Source organism: Myodes glareolus, chromosome 5 (assembly GCF_982192425.1).
Source record: "Myodes glareolus chromosome 5, mMyoGla1.1, whole genome shotgun sequence".
Classification (NCBI taxonomy): Eukaryota; Metazoa; Chordata; class Mammalia; order Rodentia; family Cricetidae; genus Myodes; species Myodes glareolus.
The window spans coordinates 104,583,111-104,603,521 of NC_142030.1; the positions used below are offsets into that span (position 1 = coordinate 104,583,111).

General features: G+C 45.0%; 2 protein-coding genes across 7 annotated transcripts in view; both read left to right on the forward strand.

Annotated features, from left to right (window-relative positions):
* The window catches only part of Cfap221 (cilia and flagella associated protein 221), an 80,112-nt gene extending 79,421 nt beyond the window's left edge, over positions 1–691 (forward strand). For all 6 annotated transcript variants that reach the window (XM_085688351.2, XM_085688350.2, XM_085688349.2 and 3 more), the window contains one exon: positions 393–691. In XM_085688351.2, the coding sequence (XP_085544477.1) occupies positions 393–498 (106 nt within the window). In that variant the 3' untranslated portion in view covers positions 499–691. The remainder of the gene's footprint in view (positions 1–392) is intronic.
* Positions 692–16,905: 16,214 nt separating this feature from the next.
* Positions 16,906–20,208, forward strand: Tmem177 (transmembrane protein 177). Its single transcript, XM_048443810.3, has 2 exons — positions 16,906–16,984; positions 18,784–20,208. The coding sequence occupies exon 2, from the start codon at positions 18,971–18,973 to the stop codon at positions 19,904–19,906; it is 936 nt and encodes a 311-aa protein (XP_048299767.2). The 5' UTR covers positions 16,906–16,984; positions 18,784–18,970; the 3' UTR covers positions 19,907–20,208.
* Positions 20,209–20,411: the final 203 nt, after the last annotated feature.

Genomic DNA, 20,411 nt, shown 5'->3' on the forward strand with positions numbered 1-20,411 from the left:
TTGGAAGTTTGTTTACTTGGTATGTGTGTGAATTCTCTCCTTCCATGATATGGACCCAGGGAATCAAACTCATGTCTCAAGGCAGGGCAGCAAGTGCCTTTACCCCCACTTCTAAACTCTTTTAAATAACATTTATTGATTAAATTTGTATGTTCTCATGTGAATATATATGTATATATGAATATGTGTATGGGCCTGTATGGGCCATGGTAAGCACACAGTGGAGGCCAGAGAACACTTACCTCTCTCCTTCTACTCTGTGGGTCTCAGGGATGAATCTCAGGTCATCAGCCTTAGGGTCATTGCCTTTACTAAGGAGCCATCTGGCCTGCTTGACTTGCATGTTTTAATTAAGTGGCTTAGTGTACCTTTGTTGTGTTTCTGATATTCAGGGATGTCAGAGATGCCCAGCCTCCAGAGAAGGTGGGAGAAAAGGTGCTGGAGGAAATGAAGAATCTTCGGATCAAAGCTCTCAACACATACTTGATTCTAGACTAAACATCACCATTGTGTCCATTAGCCCTCTTTCCCTCCAAAGCCACTGAGGTCCTCTGAATTCATTTACATTCAAGCCATTTTTAGAATTAAAGTTTCTAGAGACAGGAATTGAAATGTGGATGCCTTGTTTTTAAATTATAACTTTTCTTGCTGGAAATAAAAATATGTCATTGCTATGATGGCAACACTGAGAGATTCTTGGTGCAAGATTATGCTGGAACAAAACCTTTCTGAGCAAGGCAAGAGTCACCGCGACAAGGGACTGAGGGCCAGGGCCGGGAGATAGGTCGGAAAACATCCTGAGGAATTGTGTCTGAGGATGACCTCTGGCCTCCACACACACATTCACATGCACCTAGATCTCTCTCTCTCTCTGTCTGTCTGTCTTACACACACACACACACACACACACGCCAAGAGACTAAAAGCCAGGCACCCCTTTCGCTGTTTCTGGAAATTGTGGCGGTACGTGGACCTGGGAGGGATTTGACTTCCCACCTCTACTCAGAACCTCTCTAGGACCTTGACCTTAGTGGACACTCCCAAGAACATCACATAGGCAGGAACACTGGCCCCTGGAGTAGCTGTGCTGGTGGCAGAGTTGGCTAGGACTGGCTCTGGGGTGGACATAGTGAGACAACTAGAATTTGCACTCACTTGGGAACTGGACAGCCCCCTCTGGGAACTCCCAGAAGTACCTGGGGCAGGAAGTCAATGCAAAGATGCCAGGAATTCTGGTAACCAGTTCTTTTAATTGTGTTTGTCAACAGGACTCCATTCACAGGCACAGGCCAGGAAGGTTGATGGTGTCTGGGTTTCGTCACACTCATAATTATCCAAATGTGTTTGGAAGTTTCCCTTCTGTTCCCTTCTGTGTTCATGTATGGATATATGTATGTGTGTGATGTATGTGTATATGTGTGCATGCATGTGTGTATGTATGTATGTATGCATGTGTGTATGTGTGCATGCATGTGTGTATGTATGTATGTATGCATGTGTGTATGTGTGCATGTATGTGTGTGTGTGTGTGTATGTAACCACTTGTCGATGCAACAAAACACCCAACAAAAGCGACTTAAGGAAAGAAGGTTTTATTCTGGTCCATGGTTCCAAGGAATAAGGTCCATCATGGCAGGAAAGTCAAGCCATCAGGTGAGGAAGGCACTGTGGCAGGAGCTCGAGACAGCTGGTCACATGGCATCCACAGCCAGGAAGTGCTTAGCTCACATCCCCTTTTTACTCAGTCTGGGACCCCAGACCATGGACAGTGATGTCCACACGTAGGATGGGTCTCTCCAACTCCACATAACCCGGATAATCCCTGTATAAAGAACCAGGTATAACAGACATACTCAGAGATTCATTTCCAAGGTGGTTCTAGATCCCAAATTAATGATCAAGAATTAGCAATCAACAGTATATAATTTTAACTTGTCAAAGCCTGTTTTTCTCATATATACACACATGCAAACAGAGAGAGACAGAGAAACAGAGAGAGAGAGAGAGAGAGAGAGAGAGAGAGAGAGAGAGGCTGACTCCAGTACTCACCCCTCTGGACAGGACAGCAACTGACCTCCGGAAACCACCAGAGACCATTGGTGCTCAGGAGCCCTTTGGCTGCCCATTGCAGGGCAACCCCTCATTTCTCAGCCAGTGGAGACAGCGGCCTATTCATCTGAGTCTTCTCGGAAGAGAACGTTGGCATCTGCTGTGTTGAGGATGTGGCTCGGCTGCTGGAGAGTTTGTTGAGTATGTGTGAAGTTCCAACCCCAGCTCTATGTAAACTGGGCCCTGCATTTAATATGTCTGCTTGGCCTCTGCACCACACAGACAAGTCCAGACTATGCCTCTGCAGGACCTGATTCCTCCAAGTTCAGGTTTAGCACTCGCCCGCTTCACTCCACAGCTCCAGCCATCGGTTCCTAAGCCTCTGGCTGGTTCTACTGCCTCGCCCCCTCTCTGCCAGGTACCCAACACTGCATTCATAACTGCATTCATCATTTCTTCATTGCTGTGACAAAAGCAGCTTAAGGGAGAGTTTGTTCTGGGTTGTGGTGCCAGGGAACCATCATCACAGAGGCAGGAGTGTACAGTTGCTGCTTGCGTTGCATCCACGGTCAGGAAGCAGAGAGAGATGAATGCTGGTACTCAGTCCACTTTCTCCTTTTCATCCATCCCAGGAGCTCAGCCCATGGAGCTGTGTCGGTCATAGTTGTGGGGAGTCTTTCCACCTCTATTAGCCTGGCCTGGAAACTCCCTTAGAGACATGGATCCCATCAAGTGGAACCTCAAGATTAACCTCACAGTGACTCTCTGGTTCATGCTGTGTTCTAGGAACTTGAGTCTATTCACATGTCAGTGTATGTTTGTGTCTGTCTCAGTTTCCCCACCTATAAGAAAGCACCAATTTCCCAGTTTTTCTGACCTTCCTAAAGCTTAAAGCAGTAGGAGTGGCTGCATTTAGCTGTGTTAGGGTTTCTGTGCCCTCTAGCGGATGTTACAAGAAATACATCTCTTGATTTGAATGTTCTAACGTCAGTTTCTACGTGAATCAAATCACCTTTCAGATGGTTCGAAGAGCTTTTCCCCTCTTTCAGATCTCCTGCGGATGGAAAAAGGTAGGGAAACATGTAGTATCCTGAAATCCATACAATGGGAAAAGTTCCTTCAGTGCACGTATTGTGATATTCAGAGGTTCTCCAGGATCAGTCAGTGGTGTGGGACAATTCTGTATTCTGTCAATTACGTTTTAAATAAACGCAGATTGGCCAGTAGCCAGACAGGAAGTAGAGGCAGGACAACCAGACAGGAAGTAGAGGCAGGTCAATGAGAACAGGAGAATTCTGGGAAGGAGGAAGTCCATTCCTCCCCACTCCTGTTCAGACACCGAAGAAGGAAGATGTGACCTGCCCCTCTGAAAAAGATACTGAGCCATGTGACTAACATATACTAGAATAATGGGCTAATATAAGTTATAAGAGTTAATAAGAAGCCTGAGCTAATGAGCTAATGGGCCATTAGTTTCTTGGAGGTAATGGCTAGAACAAGACTTGGCATCATGACTGAGTGACTAGGAATCCCAGGTGCAACACTTGCTTCTGGAGATCTGGCAGCTCTTTCTCGCGTGCTTACTAACATCATCACGCCGTTCCTGTTAGATTTAAACTAGGCACTAATCAGGCCACACTAACCTGTACAGTAGGGAGAGTCTGCCTGTGAATCTGTACCAGGCAGCCAGTATCCAGTATCAGGACTCCAGAGAAGAAAAGCTAAGTTCCAGACCAGATGTTGCTCAAGTTAAGCCCAGCTGGAGCCTCCTGTGCCCGAGCCCATCCTCATAGTTGATTCTAGATCCCTGCTACTAGAGAGAGACACAGCCACTCTTCTCAGAGCCTGTGAGTCTGTAGACAGACTCCGCGGATGCCAAGAGTCCAGAGAATGACAGGCAACCAGGAGGCTTACAGAGCTCAGGTTGCTAGACTAAGGCATGAGAGGGACTAGATGTTAAGGGAGTGCATCTGTCCTCCATACCTCCCCATCATCTAGTTACACATTAGCAAGAGTGCTTCCTTCTCATGAAACACTCCATGCCCTTTCCCCAAAGCCTAAATAGACTCCTTGACTCCCTGGGCAGTCCAAAACCCTTTGCTCACTGTCTCTTGTGGCCTCAAGAAATAAATACCATCGGTGTGTGCTGTTGAACTCAGGACCTTATAGTTTCTTAAGACTCGGTGTAATGGTGAAAATAAAATGGCACCATTCCCCGAGTGGCAGCAGTGGTCAGTGGATCAGGAGGGGCAGCAGGTCCCTGCACAGTGGGTGAGAGACAAAGACAGATAGGCATGCTATGCAGAGAAAGTGGGTATTTATTTAGTGGGTTATGGAGGGGAAAGGGGGGAAGGAAGAAGAGGAAGAGCAGAGATAAGCAGAGAGAGAGAGAGAGAGAGAGAGAGAGAGAGAGGAAGAAGGAGGAAGAGAGAGAGAGGGAGGAAGAGAGGAGACGAGAAGCTACCTCTTTGGGGGAGAGATGGAAAGGAAGGAGTTCAGGCTGGAAGAAGGAAATTTTGTTTGCCTCAGCAGACTAGGGAGGGAGTGGGCGGGACTTGTCTCTTAAAGGAACAGGACAGATTATTACACTCAGGAGCTGGAGAACCAAAGATCTCAAGAGTAAACTCTCTCCTTTCAGATTAGTTATAGCTGCTTCCTCTCTCTCAGGGACTTTTAGTTGGTGAGGTATTTTCTACACAACATTGCAGAACTTGGGGATCAATGAACCCAGGTTTGGCCACTACCAACAGAAAACCAGCTCTCTCCTCAAAGGGATAGAACTGTTATGCCCAGATCACAGAGTTCCCCCGAAACCAACTAGGAGACCAAGTCCTGTATTCAAAAGCAAAGAGCCTTTATTTCATACAAGTTTGCAAACTTGGACTTTCTGTATGTCTATCATATTGGAGTGGTTGGAGAGCCCCAAGCCAGTTAGGGTTGGGTTTTTATAGTAGCAAAAGTGGGGGTAAGGAATTTCTAAGGTTCAGGACCCCTGATTGGCTGACATTTGTCTAGGGCTGTCCTGTGGAAAAGAGATGGGTGTGTGTGCTGGCAGGTGGTCCTATTTACAATGGTTAGAACCTTAGGAATTTCCATTGGATGGTCTGGCCCTGGGTGATGCCTGGGTGGTCTTAGTTTGTGATCTTTCTTGGAACTAGGTAATTCCTTAGGGTAAACTACTAAGACTGAGACCTCTATTAAGCTTGTCAGGGCTGGGTCCTACAAAAACACAGACTATTCTGGAGCCCAAAACATGTGTCTGGAAACACAGGTGTAGATCTCCCACATACCACATCATATATGAGTCTTTTTTTTTCAAATAAAGTCTTTGAAGGATCTTCCTCCCCTAACTTAGGGTTGGTGGCTGATTGGTACACAATAGCTATCTAAATACGTTCTGATCTGCTTTGAACTTCTTGAAAGAACAGGAGACTCCAACTAGTTGTATGTAGGGGGGTATAATGGTAAAAACAAAACACTGCAAAACACTGTGGTTCCCCGAGGTGTGCAGTGGCAGAAATGCTGCAGGTCCCTGAGTGGTCACTGCAGGTAGTGGGCAGTGGGTCACAAGACCACAGCGAGCCACAAAGGCAGCCAGGTCCCAGTCAGAAAGCCACACGGCAGATGAGAGACAGAGACCTGTCCCACGAGGAGCTGTGGCAGGTGAGAGACCTAGACGGATAGTCACACCATGCAGAGTGAGGTTGGATATTTATTTAGTGGATTATGAAGGGTAAAGGGAAAGGGAAGAGGAGGAGGGAGAAGAGAAGAGAGGGAGGCAGAAAGAGAAAGAGACAGAGAGAGAAGGGGGAAGGGGATAAGTGGGGAGAAGGGAGAGAGACAGAAACTGACTCTTTGGGGGAGAGACAGAAAGGAATGGGCTCAGGCTTGCAAGCAGAAGGAAGATCTGCCTGCCTTGGCGGTGGACAGGGGATGGAGTAGGCAGGACTTGTCTCTTAAAGGGACAGGACATGTTGTAGGAGGGGGGTCCCTTTGTTTTGTCCCAGCGCCCGGCTAGCTTACACCCGAAATAATCACACAGAAATTGTATTCATTTAAACACTGCCTGGTCCATTATCTCTAGCCTCTTATTGGCTAGCTCTCACATATTAGTTTAACCCATCTCCATTAATGTGTATCACCATTTGACTGTGGCTTACCAGCATGAGTCTAGCCAGCGTCCTTCTCGGGCAGGAGAACCATGGCATCTGCCACTCTGCCCTCCTTCCCAGCATTCTGTTCTGTCTACTCTGCCCATCTAAGTTCTGCCCTATCAAAAAGCCAAGGCAGTGTCTTTATTTAACCAATGAAAGCAACACATAGACAGAAGAACCTCCTATACCAAAGACAGACCATTACATTCACATCTCTTTTTTTATAATAAAAAGGCGGGAGGTCAGGCACAACAAGTTAAAGGAATTGGAGAAGCAGAATCTCAAGACTGATTCCTGCTTATTTGTGGGCATCATCTGAGGGGGGAACCTGAGAAAGCTGGACACTGGTCACATCCTGGAGTAGCTGGACTCTTTGTTCCTAACCAGTATTTGTGGTATAGAAATGTCTGCTGTCTCTTACACCTGTTTAAGGTATTGGCAGAACAGAGAACATAGTTAAGTTCAGGAAAAAAAAATTAGGACCAGAGAATTGAGAGGGGTATATCTGACCTGTTTAAGATGGATCCTTCAATTCAGCTTCTTGGAACTCACAAGAATTTTTGGTTTTATAAAAACAGAAGTTTTAAACATATGCATTTTATAAACAGTAGCATATTTATGTCAGAATGACTATGACAGATATTTTTGCATAATGAAAATATTTTTAAGATTATGAAAGGCAGCGTGAGAGAGAAATTTGATAGCGTGTGCTTGTCCTCACACCTTTATAACTTGCAGGCACATGCCTTGTATTTTGCTGAAATTTGTTTGGTGAGGCTGTCCTTTTTAAACTAACAAAACATCTCGGGTGTCAAACTGCATCAGAGATTTCTGAGAAGAGTAAAAATTTTATTTGAGTTATTGATTAAAAACGACAGAGAACTTACTTGGTTGGCACGTAAAGCTACTCCTCAGGGTCCTCCATGGTCGCTGAGGGTCATATTTGCCTTTTGCTGTTTAGCACAGGGCCTGACAGGCTCCAGAAGATCCTGTGGGCTAAGAAATCTGTAGGAAGACAAGCCTACCTTGACCTGAACATCTAGGCTGTTGATTCCAGCGATTCTGTCCACATCTGGAGATCTTCAGTTTAGATGAAAGGCAGTTTTGCCCAGTGGTCAGCATTTGGTAGTTGAAACGACTTGCAGGTGGATGTTGTTCTGTACCCATTTGTCTTCTGTCTTCTTTGGAGGAAATAGAGTGCTGCTGTTAGGAGCCAACCTGCCATTCTTTGTTATGAAAAGTTCTTTAATAATTAAGCATTTAAATGCCATATACCCTAGATCTCTGAGCAGTTGAAGGCTGTTTACCAGGTATAGTTGAGTTATAACTACAGTATAGAATCTGCCTGGAGAGCTGAGTCTGAGCTTGACTGTACTGGCTATCGACTTAACAGGGAAAGCAGGGTTGGATTAAACATAAAGTACTTTTGTAAGAGACTTAAAAGTCCATACCAGTTTAAAACATGAGACTTGCTGCTTTGTAGCCTAGAATGAGATACAATGAACAGACAATTATAACATTTAACACTAAACATAGGTGTATTTAAGTTACATGCATGCATACACATACACACACACACACACAGTGAACAGGAATTGGATCCACAAAGTGGATGCTTTGGTGGGCCCTATCAAAGGCATGCCACTGCACAAAACACGCATGCAACAGAGTCAGCACTGGGAAAGATTATATTTAGAAAATTTTTAGATCTTGGTGATTGAGGGAGAAGGGTCCCAAGATGGAAGATGGATGGGGGGTTTCCCAGGGTTCCCGAGATAGAGGAGGGAGATTGCCAGAGGTCCTGAGACCAGGGAAGAATTAAATGATACTTATCTTGGGCAAGTCAGGTCTATTCAGGTGGGTTCAATTTGGCTCTCTGGAGTTTATAAGAATGTTTAAATTTGTAAAAAGAGATAAATTTAGACACATTAAAAGCCTATGATTACAATGGTATAGTGTTGGATTAAAAGATTATGGATAGTTGTATAGTGAGAGAGGAGGGAGGGGAAGAAAGGGAAATTATTAGACCTTTTAATGTTTTAACTGAAGCAAACCTTAAGGCATTTGTTTCTTTTAGCATCATGATTTTACCTTAATGTCCAGGAGGCACTGCTTTAGTCAGTGATAAACCTGTTACATTAAAATCTGTTTTGTGAGACTCCCTTGGAGACTGGGGGATGTGAATGCCCCTAACTATTACTGTTTGTTACAACCTGGGAATCTGACAGTCTTTGCACCTCTCACCTTGTGCCTAATGATGGTCCCTGTAACAACAGCTGAATGGTGAACTGGAAATGAAAGTGTGACATTGGAGATATAGAGAAACTGGTAAAGCAGAAAGGAGAAAGACGAAGAAATGGAGAATCGGAAAGAAGAGCAAATGAAGTTCCTGGTACAGGAGAGGTGAGTACGGTGGTGAGACATTATGGCCCTTTTGGACAAGAAATTTAAAAGAGCAGAGGTATTATTTGGCTTATCTCTAAGGATGAACTGCAAAGTAAAATATCATCTACATACCGTATGAGTTTAAACTTGGGGAGAGACAATGAGAGTAGATCAGCAGCAAAAGCCTGGCCAAATAGGTATGGGTTGTCCCAGAATCCCTGGGAAAGGACAGTCCAGGTGAGCTGTGTGGAGAGGTGAGTGTCAGGGTCAGTCCAGGTAAAAGAAAAGATATCTTGAGATTGAGAACTGAGATGAATAGAGAAAAAAGCATCCTTGGTCTAGAACTGGGAAGTGGGGGGTTCCTGAAGGGATGGTAGAAAGAAGTGTGTAAGGATTAGGCACTACAGGATGAAGAGGGACCACTGCAGAGTTAATGAGCCAGAGGACTTGAACCAGGTGATAGGTTCCATTAGGATTTTTTTTTTTTATGAGAAAGTATCCATTAGGATTTTTAACAGCAAGTATAGGGATGTTAAAAGGAGAAGAGGTGGGGCTAAGTAGCTTTTCCTTTAGAAGGTCAGAGATAATAGACTTGAGTGCCCTAAGCCTCTGGAGTGAGAGAGGGTACTGAGCTTGGTATCTGGTAGAATCTTGTAATTGGATGACAGTGGGTGATGTGGGAGAATTGTCTGTATTCTGTCAATCATATTTTAATAAAACGCTGATTGGCCAGGCAGGCAGTATAGGCGGGAAAACCAGACAGGAAGTAGAGGTGATGCAATGAGAACAGGAGAATTCTGGGAAGCAGAGAGGTTCCTCTGCCACTCCTGCACAGATCACCGAAGAGGCAATATGTAAGCTGTCACACTAAAAAAGGTACTGAGCCCATGTGGCTAACGTAGCTAAGGATAATGGGGTAACATAAGTTATAAGAGCTAATAAGTAGCCTGACCTAATGGGCCAATCAGTTTACAACCTTATGGAGTCCTATGTGTGATTTTTCCTTGGGAGTTGCCAGCTGTGGGGTACCGGGCGGGACAGAAACCCCAACAAGCCGGCCCTCATGCAGTCAGGTCCTCAGGTTCAGAGAAATAGTTAAGCTGATCAGAAGGGGAAAACTCACCAATCAAAGCTGCTGGTGTACATAGGAGTTGGCAGCTAGGCAGATGGAATGCACATTGTTGTGGGGAAACGCAGTCCAGGGTCCCGTTCCCAGAAGGAGGGGGCAGGAGTCTCGGCACCAATGAAATTACCAGGCACAAACAAGAACAGATCATGAAACACAACAAAACCCACTTTAAGAGTTTATTAAGAGAGAGATAGACACATGTGCAGGCCTGAGGAAGTCGGTGCAGGGAGAGACAGAAAGAGAGAGAGGGTGAAAGAGAAAAGAGATAGATTGGGGGAGAGAGGGGAGGAGAGAGGGAGGCAGTAGTTACTTCAGAAAGAACGGAAAGAGAGAGCATGGAGAAGGCATGTCAAACTTTTAAAGGTTGCTTAGCACATACACATAGCTGTAGCTGCATCATGTGTAGATCACGTGACCATGCTGCGCATATATCACACAGGACTTGAGGGCCTGTAAATTGCCTTACCACTTGATGGCACATGTGTGGCCCTGGAACCCAGAAGTGCTAGCATTTGGGGTGGCTAGACATTTTGCCAAAGTGCTGGGTGATAGAAACCTAGCAACCATCAGTTGCGGGGTGGAGGAAGAGCAAAATGCCAGAAAAGCAAACAGATTCTGTAAGATGATCAGCAGGTTGGGGACCTGAGCTGATAGAGGTGGGAACTGAATTTAAAAAATTAAAAAGCAAAGGAAAGGACATGACAGCCCCTAGGTATGGTGGAGGTGAATGGTTATTGTAGATGTGTGGGAGAGAATGGCCAGAGGCAGGGACATCTGGGAGAGTTCAGGGTAGACATGATCAGACTGAGCTGGACCATGTAAGCAGCAGCCAGGAGGCCAAAGATACAAGGGCATTAACCAAAATGTCTGGGTTATATAGGGAAGAGCCTCTGGGGGAAGGGCAGCCCAGCCCCTGGGCTGGAGAGTTCAGGGTGGAGGGCAGAATATGCCAGCCATACCCTGTAACAGATAGGGACTGAGGGATGCGGGGAGAATCTGGCAGTCAGGTCCTTGGATATGTTACATAGGTACCTCAGCCACTTGGCCTGAGTTTGAAACTCAACAGGAACTAGGTGTCCTTGTCCGAAGTAGTTGACCTTTGGGGGAAGGTCAAGGGAGGTTCTGTGACAGGGAAGATGGTTCAGAGCTTCCTCCATCCTATATTCTTGCTGAAGTCATTTCAGGTTTAACTAAAATTTGATCACCTTGATGGATAATCCCATGAAAAATTACCCAACTCTATTCTAGGAACCCACGGTCAAGACGCCCCAGCTACTTATCTTCACTTCTGTTAAACTGTTAACCTGTGCAAACCTCCCCCTGCAGCTGCCAAGTGAGATACCAGGATGTGGTTTTTGCTTTTAAAAACCCCTTACCCTAAACACTCAACACTACACTTGGGTCAAGCAATACCTGAGTGTAGTACCAGCAAGCTGTACAAAGACTTTCAAGTGCTATAAACTGTGTCTGAGTGGTCTCCTGGTGGGCTCCTAGTGACAGTTTCCGGAGGATGAAGATTGGCACATGGGAAACAGGAACCCACCTTAGGAAATCTGCTTTTCTTTTAAACAGAAACCTGTCTTAGAGTTTGTTTACCTGATAACAGTTCCTCTGTTTACTGTTGTGGAATATTCTATCACACTGTGAACCCCAAGTTTGCTTTTGCATTAATTAAATAAAATCAACCTTGTGATGTGGGATTTCCCTCTGTATGCTATGAATATGGTAATATAATAAATATGATTAATAAAGAAGCTGTTTCAACCAATGGCTTAGCAGTGTGAATCCAGGCAGGAAATCTGAACAGTGATATAGAGAGAGATTAGGCAGAGTCAAGGAGACACCATGTAGCTGCTAAAGGAGGCAGATGCCAGAATATTACCAGTAGGCCACATCCTTGTGGCAATATATAAATGAATAGAAATAAGTTATTTTAAGTTGTAAGAGCTAGCTAGAAATATGCCTAAGCTATTGGCCAAACAGTATTACAATTAATATAGTTTTGTGTGATTATTCGGGTCTGGGTGGCTGGAAAATGCACGAACAGTCTCTGTTTACAAAATGGCGCCAACATGGGGAATTTCCACATAAAGCCTAAGAAAGCTTTAAAAAAAATGGACTTCTAGACCCACACAAATGGGAGTCAATTGGAGTTTCTTGGTCGTCACATATTTTCAGATAGGCTCTGTTTTCTGGTGGCATGCAGAGGCATGGCTTCTTTGAGAACTGACTTCCTGGCTTGTGCTGGTGGAACAAATGGCTCTGGCTCGGTTGGGAGGTCCAGCTATGGAGCAGTTAAATGGGGTCTGTGAGCACCGTGTTACAAATGGCTTGATGGTAACATAAACCCGCTGTGTCCCTGGAGCTGGAGCAATAAGCATGGCTCACAGAGCTGGCACAGGGCTGGCAGTGAACATACCTCCGCCATGTTGAACTCGGCAGGCCCAAAAGGCAAAGCAGCCTTAGTTCTAGCCATGCTGCTTAACATTTTAAGAAGTACTCCCGATCGGAAAATGATTACAGATACACAACAAAGACAGATTCAGATTAAAAAGACCTCTGATGTGTCATAGTGTTGGATAAATGTATGTAGGCTTGAGAGAAAGAAGAAAAAGAGTATAGACAGTTATAAAAAGAAATAGGTTTTTAAAATAAAGTCTTTAAAGAGATAGTAACCATAATATAAAAGAGTACAGACAGATATAGATTAAAGGAGTAAAGAAAAATAAGCCGCGTAAAGATGGGATATACATAGAGAGTCTGGATTATGTATATTTTGTGTTTTCTTTAAGTTTTTTGACTGCAGAGAGATATTTGATTCTGGGGGCTGCTAAGTTAAACCAACATAAAGATATCTTGACTTCAAAATTTGGGTCTAAGGTTATGTTGCTTTGGAAAAAAGGTTCTGCTTTTGTTTCCACAGAGCATAGAAAGCTGTAGATTCCTTACCAGCTAATATGGTTTGATGAAACAAGACCCCCATGGAGCAATGGCCCAGATGGTCCAACATCCATGACAGCTTTGGGAGTGCTGGCTGAGATGGACCTACCATACAGGATACCCCACGAAACACCTGATTAACAGCACCCCCAATCAGCAGGAAGTAGTCTAGGAACAATGCCCAAATTCCCTAAATGATTGTTTATAAATGTTTGTTTACATTTAAAGGGAGATATGCTATAGAGACAATACTTCGCATTGGTATGGTGCTTGGTTTATTGATACAAATTCCAGGTCAATTTTGTTATATGTATATTTCTGCTCTTGGTTAAGGTATTGTGTTTGTTCAGCTCATTTAAAAATGTAATATATAATTAAAAATTATGGATTCATAGCCATCTATAATAGGCAAACTGTAGTGATGTTAGTTAGGTTTTCTAGATGTACAGAGATATATTTCAGATGGATAGATATTCATCAACCCTTTTAGAGACCTACAGAACATGGTATTTAAAATGTTTGGAAAATGTAGATTTTTCTCAACAGACATGTCTGCTTCTGGCAGCCCCAATTACTTAAGAGACGCTGATGGGCATTGAAGAAGCTCATTATGAAATTTGTCTTCAATGTGACAAGGCTAGCCATTTGGGCAAGAAGCTGCTCTTGCCTGGACTGCTTGATGGTATGCTGTATGAACTGGACATGAAGGACCCACAGAAAAGTGACTGCTGAGCATTCCAAAAGATGGGATGGTCCTTCAGGGTTCCTGCTTCATAGAAGAAATTCTGTGAAGCCAAATATTCTGCAGGATACAGAAGAAAGTGACTGAAAAACTACCAAGATGGGTGAAATAGCCTTTCAAATTTCCTGCTTCATGGAAATGTCTGCTAAATACTATGGGCCTATAGGCTGAAGATGGATGCCCTAATGTTACAAAAGAACTTTGGGTGACTATACAGGCAGTGATGGCTCTGTCACTAGAGTTTTTAAAGTTGCTTACAATGCACTTTCTGATTACTTAGGCAATATTATATCCTGAGGTCTTTGATGGAGTTGAAGAATAGATAGTTATAGTTTTCCTTAGTTATGATAAAAGATAAAGTAGATATAAATACTGTAACTGTAAATCTTGCTTCATATCTGTTTTGTTTTATGTAATTTTACTATGTTAAAATTAAAACCTTCCCTTTTATTTAGACGGAAAAGGGGAAATGATAAGAGATTCTTGTCTATATGCTGTGAATATGTTATATTACTATTGGTTAATAAATAAGCTGTTTCAGCCAATGGCTTAGCAGAGCAAAGTCAGGCAGGAAATCCGAAATGACTGCTGAACATTCCAAAAGATGGGATGGTCCTTCAGGGTTCCTGCTTTACAGAAGAAATTCTGTAAGCAGAACAGGTTATGAACAGAAAGTAATCACAGAGAATCAGAGGAAGTCTGGAAGACAGAGGAATAAACAGGAAGTAGTAGGGAGAGGCTTTGAGTGTGGTGGTCTTTTTTGATTAGGCAGAGCGGAAGGATGCTCTCTTTCTGAGAGGCCGGCAAAGAGGGAAGGCCAGCTAGTTGTTCCTCAGCCTCTCTGAGCTAGCAGGTTTTCACCCCAGCCTCTGACTCCCAAGTCTTATTGATAAACATTACAATAGAGATTTGGCTAAAACTGAAATTGATGGCAGTGACAGGAAGTGGACATGGCAGGACATAAAAGTCCCACTGGGTCGCTGCCTGAGAAGCCGGCCAGTGACTGTGGAGCAGAAACTTCTGGCTGAAACGGCAGTAGATTCGGGTGCAGCCACTGTGCCAATGGGAAAACAACAGTTTACTATGTCACCGTCCTTGTGCTTAGGGCATTGTAGCAGATGGACATGGGTATGGGAGAGGCTTTGGACTTAACACTGAAGAGTTACACCTGAGGTTGACCTCTGACTCTGATCTCCATACACATGTACACACAGACACACAGAGCAAGAAACAGGTCAGGGTGGAGATGGAGTATGCCCAGCCATGAGCTGCCCTGGGCACAGCCAGGACAACTACACCCTCTAAGAAAGAGCTTAACTTTAAAGGGCTTCTTTATACCTTGGGCTTGACCAAGGAGGGGACCACGAGTTCTGTCTGGTGATAGTCTCTGAAATTGGTTTGCTTCCTTGAAATATTCAGTAGGTAGTTAAAAAAAAATTGTGAAAAGACTTTAGAGGAAATGAGGTAGAAACAAAACCTTAGCTTTGGACACAGCTTGGCAGGAAGAGCACTTGTTCTCCAAATGTGAGGACCAGAGTTCAGATGTCAAAGCTTAGTGGGCATGGCGGCCTGCCTGTTACCCATCCCATGACAGGTACAAACAAGGCTTTTCAAAACGAATTGGCTTGCTAGAGTACCCGACTGGTAAACTCTAGATTCAGTGGCAGACCTTGCCTCAATAAATAATGTAAGGAGTGACTAAGGAAGACACATGACATCAGCCTCAATCCTCGACATGCGTGCATGCACACATACACATATACACGTGCACATCTACACACATAAATATGCATATACATGTGTGCACACCACACACATACAAAAATTTTAAAAATCAAACCTTGAGATGCATTTGGAAAGTAGTCAGAGGACCCTACCCCCAGTAACCAACATTGTGTACCTTACACAGAGTGATGGGCCAGCCTGCCCCCATCTTAGGCTTGAAAGCTATCCTAGACTAAAGACAGACTAGACTGATCCCTGTTTATGATTAAATCTATTTCTCAAAGATAGTGCTATGCCCCTCCATAACCTTAACTACAAATGGTTCTATACTGCCTGTTCCGGGAAATGGAAACTGTGCCTTTGTTTCAAAGGGCTATTATGACCACCTTGTTATGACTGCCTTATGACCATCTTTCAAGCCTGTCTCTGTTTCAGGAGGTTGTTATGGCCAACTTTTTATGCTATGTTCTGCTTCTGTAACCTCACTTACTTTCCTGACAAGTCCCCCAATCAAAAAGCCCCTACTCTTGAACTATAAAAATCCTTATCTTGCTGGGTATGGTGGCACAAACATTTAATCCCAGTACTCAGGAGGCAGAGGCAGGTGGATCTCTGAGTTTGAGGCCAGTCTGCTGTACATAGTGAGTTTCAGGACAGTCAAGACTATACAGAGAAACTCTGTCTCAAAAAAATCAAAACAAACAAACAAAAAAGAACCAATTCAGTTCAATCCAAGTGTGGTTTGAAATGTCTTGTGGAATTTGATCAATTAAAGATGAAAAATATGAGATATAAATAAGGAAGATATTCTGTAAGGCTTGTGGGCTAATTGAAAGTTGGCCATAAACCAAGTAGAATATCTTAATACAAAAAAAAATCCTGGATGTGTTAAGGTAATATTTATAAACAGACTTTTTGGCTTAAAAATATGAGCTAGTTAAACATATTATTCTAACCTACAGAATAGTAATTAAAATGCTAGTAATACTGAGTATTATTTTCACACCCCAATGCACCTCAGGTTTTTTTTTTTTTTAAGAAAACTCGTCGAACTATTAATGAGATGGCTCAATTGGTAGAGTGCTTACTACAAAAGCATAAGGGCCTGGACTCAACCCCCAGCATCCACATAAGAAGCTGGGTGTTTGGGGGCATGCTTGTAATCCCAGCACAGGGGAGGCAGAAGCAGGCAGATTCCTGGGGGTCTGCTGATCAGGCAGGCTAGTTTAACTGCTGAACCCCAGGGTGACAGTGAGAGACCCTATCTCCAAACACTGGGTGGCTGGTTTCTGGGGAACATCTCAGGTTGACCGCTAGTCTTTACACAAATGGATGCACATGTACTATCCATGCATTCACAATTTGCTGGGTGTGCCTTCCAGTATGTATTTCTTGCTTAACTCTAATCTTGTCAGTACCTCACTTTTTGCAAGCTTCTCAAGGTCACTTGACTTTTGGAGTGTAAGGGTCTTTGGTAGCAAATTCCAGACTTTCCTGGCCTTGCTTTTCTCACTAAGCTTGGCTCTTTTTCCAGCGTACTGCGCAAATACTTATTCTGTTCTGACAGAGAAATCAGGACCAGGTGACCAGACCGTCCCTATCTTAGCTCCGATAGGTCCGCGACACGTGAACGGGATGACAAAGTCGCTGGGCAGTTCCTCTGCCGCTCCTGGAATACAAGCCTAGAGAGCTGAGTCCTCCAGGACCAGAGCACAAGCGTGACTCTAAGCCCCGCCCTCCAAGCCCCGCCCCCAAGCCCCGCCCCGGCCACAACGCCCCACCTCCGAAGGCCGTAGACCGGCGTGCTTTGCGCCCGCCGGGTCCTGCGCGGGAGTCTCGCTTTCCAAGGCTTCTGCAGAGGTGAGCGCTCGCGGGTAGGAAGAGCAGGGACGTTCTCCTGCGACACGCAGCTTCCGGGTGCTGTCGGGTTCCGGCTGTAGGAAGCCTGTGGGTCAGGGCGGAGGGGTGTGGGGTACCCTTCCAAAGCCAGAATCCTCCATCCGTTGCTGGGCCAGCCGCGGAGCTCACATACTGACCCCGGAGAGTTGACACTCTCTGCAAGACCCCGCTTTAACTAGCCTCAGTTTCCTCTGGGAAAGAATGACTTAAATGATGTGACTCAGAACCCTGCGTTCTGTTTGTAGCAGTACATTGCTTGCCATATGCTCTGTGTAGATAGGAATACAATAATTTCTCTTTATCCAAAGAGAAATAGAATGATAATTAGTGGCATAGTATAGTCACAGACGAAATAAAGTGCTCAGAATGTTCAAAAGTGCGCCTGTGAGACCCTGTCTCAAAAACAAAACAAACAAACAAAAAACAGCAAAACAGTATTGACTATGTATGATAGTAAGTCAGGTTGATGGACCGTTTTGGTCTATTCGTGTACATGCGAGAATACAGCTTCTTTTTTTTTTTTTAAAGTGAAACCCTTACTGTGGTTCTCAAGCAGCCTGTGATCAAATATTGAGCCTGTACTATCTATCAGTGGCTAACATGCCACACAAAGTACTACACAATGCATGTCCTGACTGACAGGAGTTTATTTTCCCTTAATTCGAAATGCTGAAGGTTCAAGACAATGAACCTGTCCCAACTACACTTATTTTCACAGCTGGAAATCAACCGTTGTGGTATAGGTTCTGGTGTTGTGAGCGTTTTTCTTTGTATCGAGACCACCAACTGCAAATCAAACGTGTTTGGGGAAAGTCTCCATCTGTACTGAGCATGACTTTATTCCCCTAAGCAGTGCAGCGCCACAACAACACATGTAGCATTTGCGTGGAGTAGGGACCGTAAGTAATCTAGAGGTGACTTAGAATATAGGTGATGACCTGCCTGCCTGTTAATCCCAGCACTTGGAAGGCAGAGGTGGGAGGATAGATCTCTGAGTTTGAGGCCAGCCTGATCTACAGAGAGAGTTCCAGGACAGGCTCCAAAGCTACCTGTCTCAAAAAACTGAAAGGAAATGTGTGTGTGTGTGTAATCTACAAATACTAAACTATTTTTGTAAGAGATGAGCATCTGCAGATCAAGTCTGGGGGGCCTTGAATCTAATCTCCTAGGGATATGCATATGTAGTGTGTGTTTATGTATAATTTTTAAAAATTTCCTTATTTCTTAGAATTACAGGTATTTCCTAGTACAGTTAGCCTTCCGTGTCCATGGATGCATATTCAGTCAGCCAAGAATTAAAAATATACGAGATAAATGGTGCCCAATGAGCTTGCGGACATTTAGTTCAGAGTCGAATTCTATATGTAGTATTATGTTGTATTTGGTATTATAAGTAGTATCGTGATATTCTAAAGTATATGAGAGATGGGCACAGGCTGTATGCAGACACTATTCTGTTTATATAAAGCAGCTGATGGCTTTTGGATTTGACATCTGTAGGGATCCTGGACCTAAACCCTTGCAGCCCCATATGCTGTATATGTTATGCTCTCAGAACTGTATCTAGCATATAGTGAATTATACATAACGATTCCTTCTTAGTTAGAAATGCACCGTGGGCTGAGTGCTGGGTGGAGTGAGGCTGTGGAGTAGTTAGTGCTGTGTCCAGCCATGGCGATAAAATGAATACAGCCTTTGCCAGAAGGATGGTCCCGACACTGCGAGACCCTGAAATGTTTGTTTTCTGTTTGTTCCCACAGCCACCGAGGCCATTGTCACATGCTGGCAGATGGAGAATTGATGCTGTGAAGCCCCCGGGTGGTCTGGCTCTAGAGCCCAGACGCAGCTAAGAACCGTGTGGCCCCAGAGGCTGTTCAGTCTGCAGCCTGACAGAACCACCGCTGACTTCTCTTATTCTTGGCCGCATTATCTGCAGAGGCAGTACTCATGGCTGGTCCTCTGTGGAGGGCCGCAACCTTTATACAGAGACACAGGTCAGGCCTGTTGGTGGGGTCCTGTGTGGGCCTGTTTGGGGTTCAAATCTCATTTCACCTCTTCTCAGATCCCATAGTCCAATGGCTCTACCAGTACTGGCCTCAGGGCCAGCCGGCTCCTCTTTCCCCACAGCTCCAGAGGCTCTTCCAAGAGGTGCTACAGGACATGGGTGTCCCCTCAGGTCACTGCTACAAGCCTTTCACGGCCTTCACTTTCCAGCCCGTGAGTGCCGGCTTCCCAAAATTTCCTACTGGGGCCGTGGTGGGAATCCCTGCCATCTTCCTGGACGGCTCTGTGACCGCCATCGACCATACTGTGATCATACATGGGCAAAGAGTGAATTGGCAGAGCCCAGCAGGCACCAGGCTGAGAGACGCCCTGACCCTGTCTCATAATGCTCAGAAGTTTGCCTTAGCCAAAGAGGTGGTATATCTGGAGAGCAATGCGGCTGTCCTGCAGAGCCTGCCAGCCCCAGCTTGCCTTGCAGGAACCTGGGTACTAAGTGTGGGTATCAAGCATGCCCTGGGGCTCTATGGAGGCCCCATGAGCCTTCGAGCTGCCTTCAACTTGGTGGCAATAGTGGCAAGCTTTGTGGCCTACACTTTTTCCAAGGACTCCCTCACTGTTGCCCTGGAAGGCTGGCTGGACCGCCGCACAGCCTCTCTGTCTGCAGCCTATGCCCAGGGTGGAGTGGAATTCTATGAGAAGATCCTGTCGGGCAACCTGGCCCTCCGAAGTCTTTTGGGCAGACAAGGGGAGAAGCTGTACACACCAAGTGGAAACATCGTTCCCAGACACTGGTTCCGCATTAAACATTTACCCTACACCACCCGCCGGGACTGTCTACTACAGATGTGGAGGGGGACACTCAACCCAGGGCGCTCCTGAGAAGCCAGTCAACGGGGCACTCCAGGTTCACATAGGCACCACCCTGTGATGAGTTCTGGGGGAATCTCTTGATATAATTGCATCCACAGCCCAAGGTCAGAACAGTGACCATCTTTGGCGTTAAATAGCTCATTTCTGCCCTCACCATGAATGAACTTGGTATCTGTGGGGTGAGTCCCTAAATGAATCAGAGTCGTGTTTACCTCAACTGGGAAGTGGGAAGTGTTGGATTGCATGAGATTGTGAGCCTGAGGGGCTGGTGGCAGAGAGAGAGCGGCATAAATAAATGGGTGCTCATCCTTCTTGGTCTCTGAGTTTGTGAGCCTGAGGGGCTGGTGAAGAGCAGCGTAAATGTGGGGTGCTCATCCTTCTTGGTCTCTGAATTCCAGTGGGCTGTGGGAGTCGCCCATGAGTCACCGCCAGACATGCTTCTGGTCTATCTGGTGGAGACAGGACTGAGATGGCCGGGCAGAAAGAGGAATTTAAAGGGGAAGAGACAGGAACT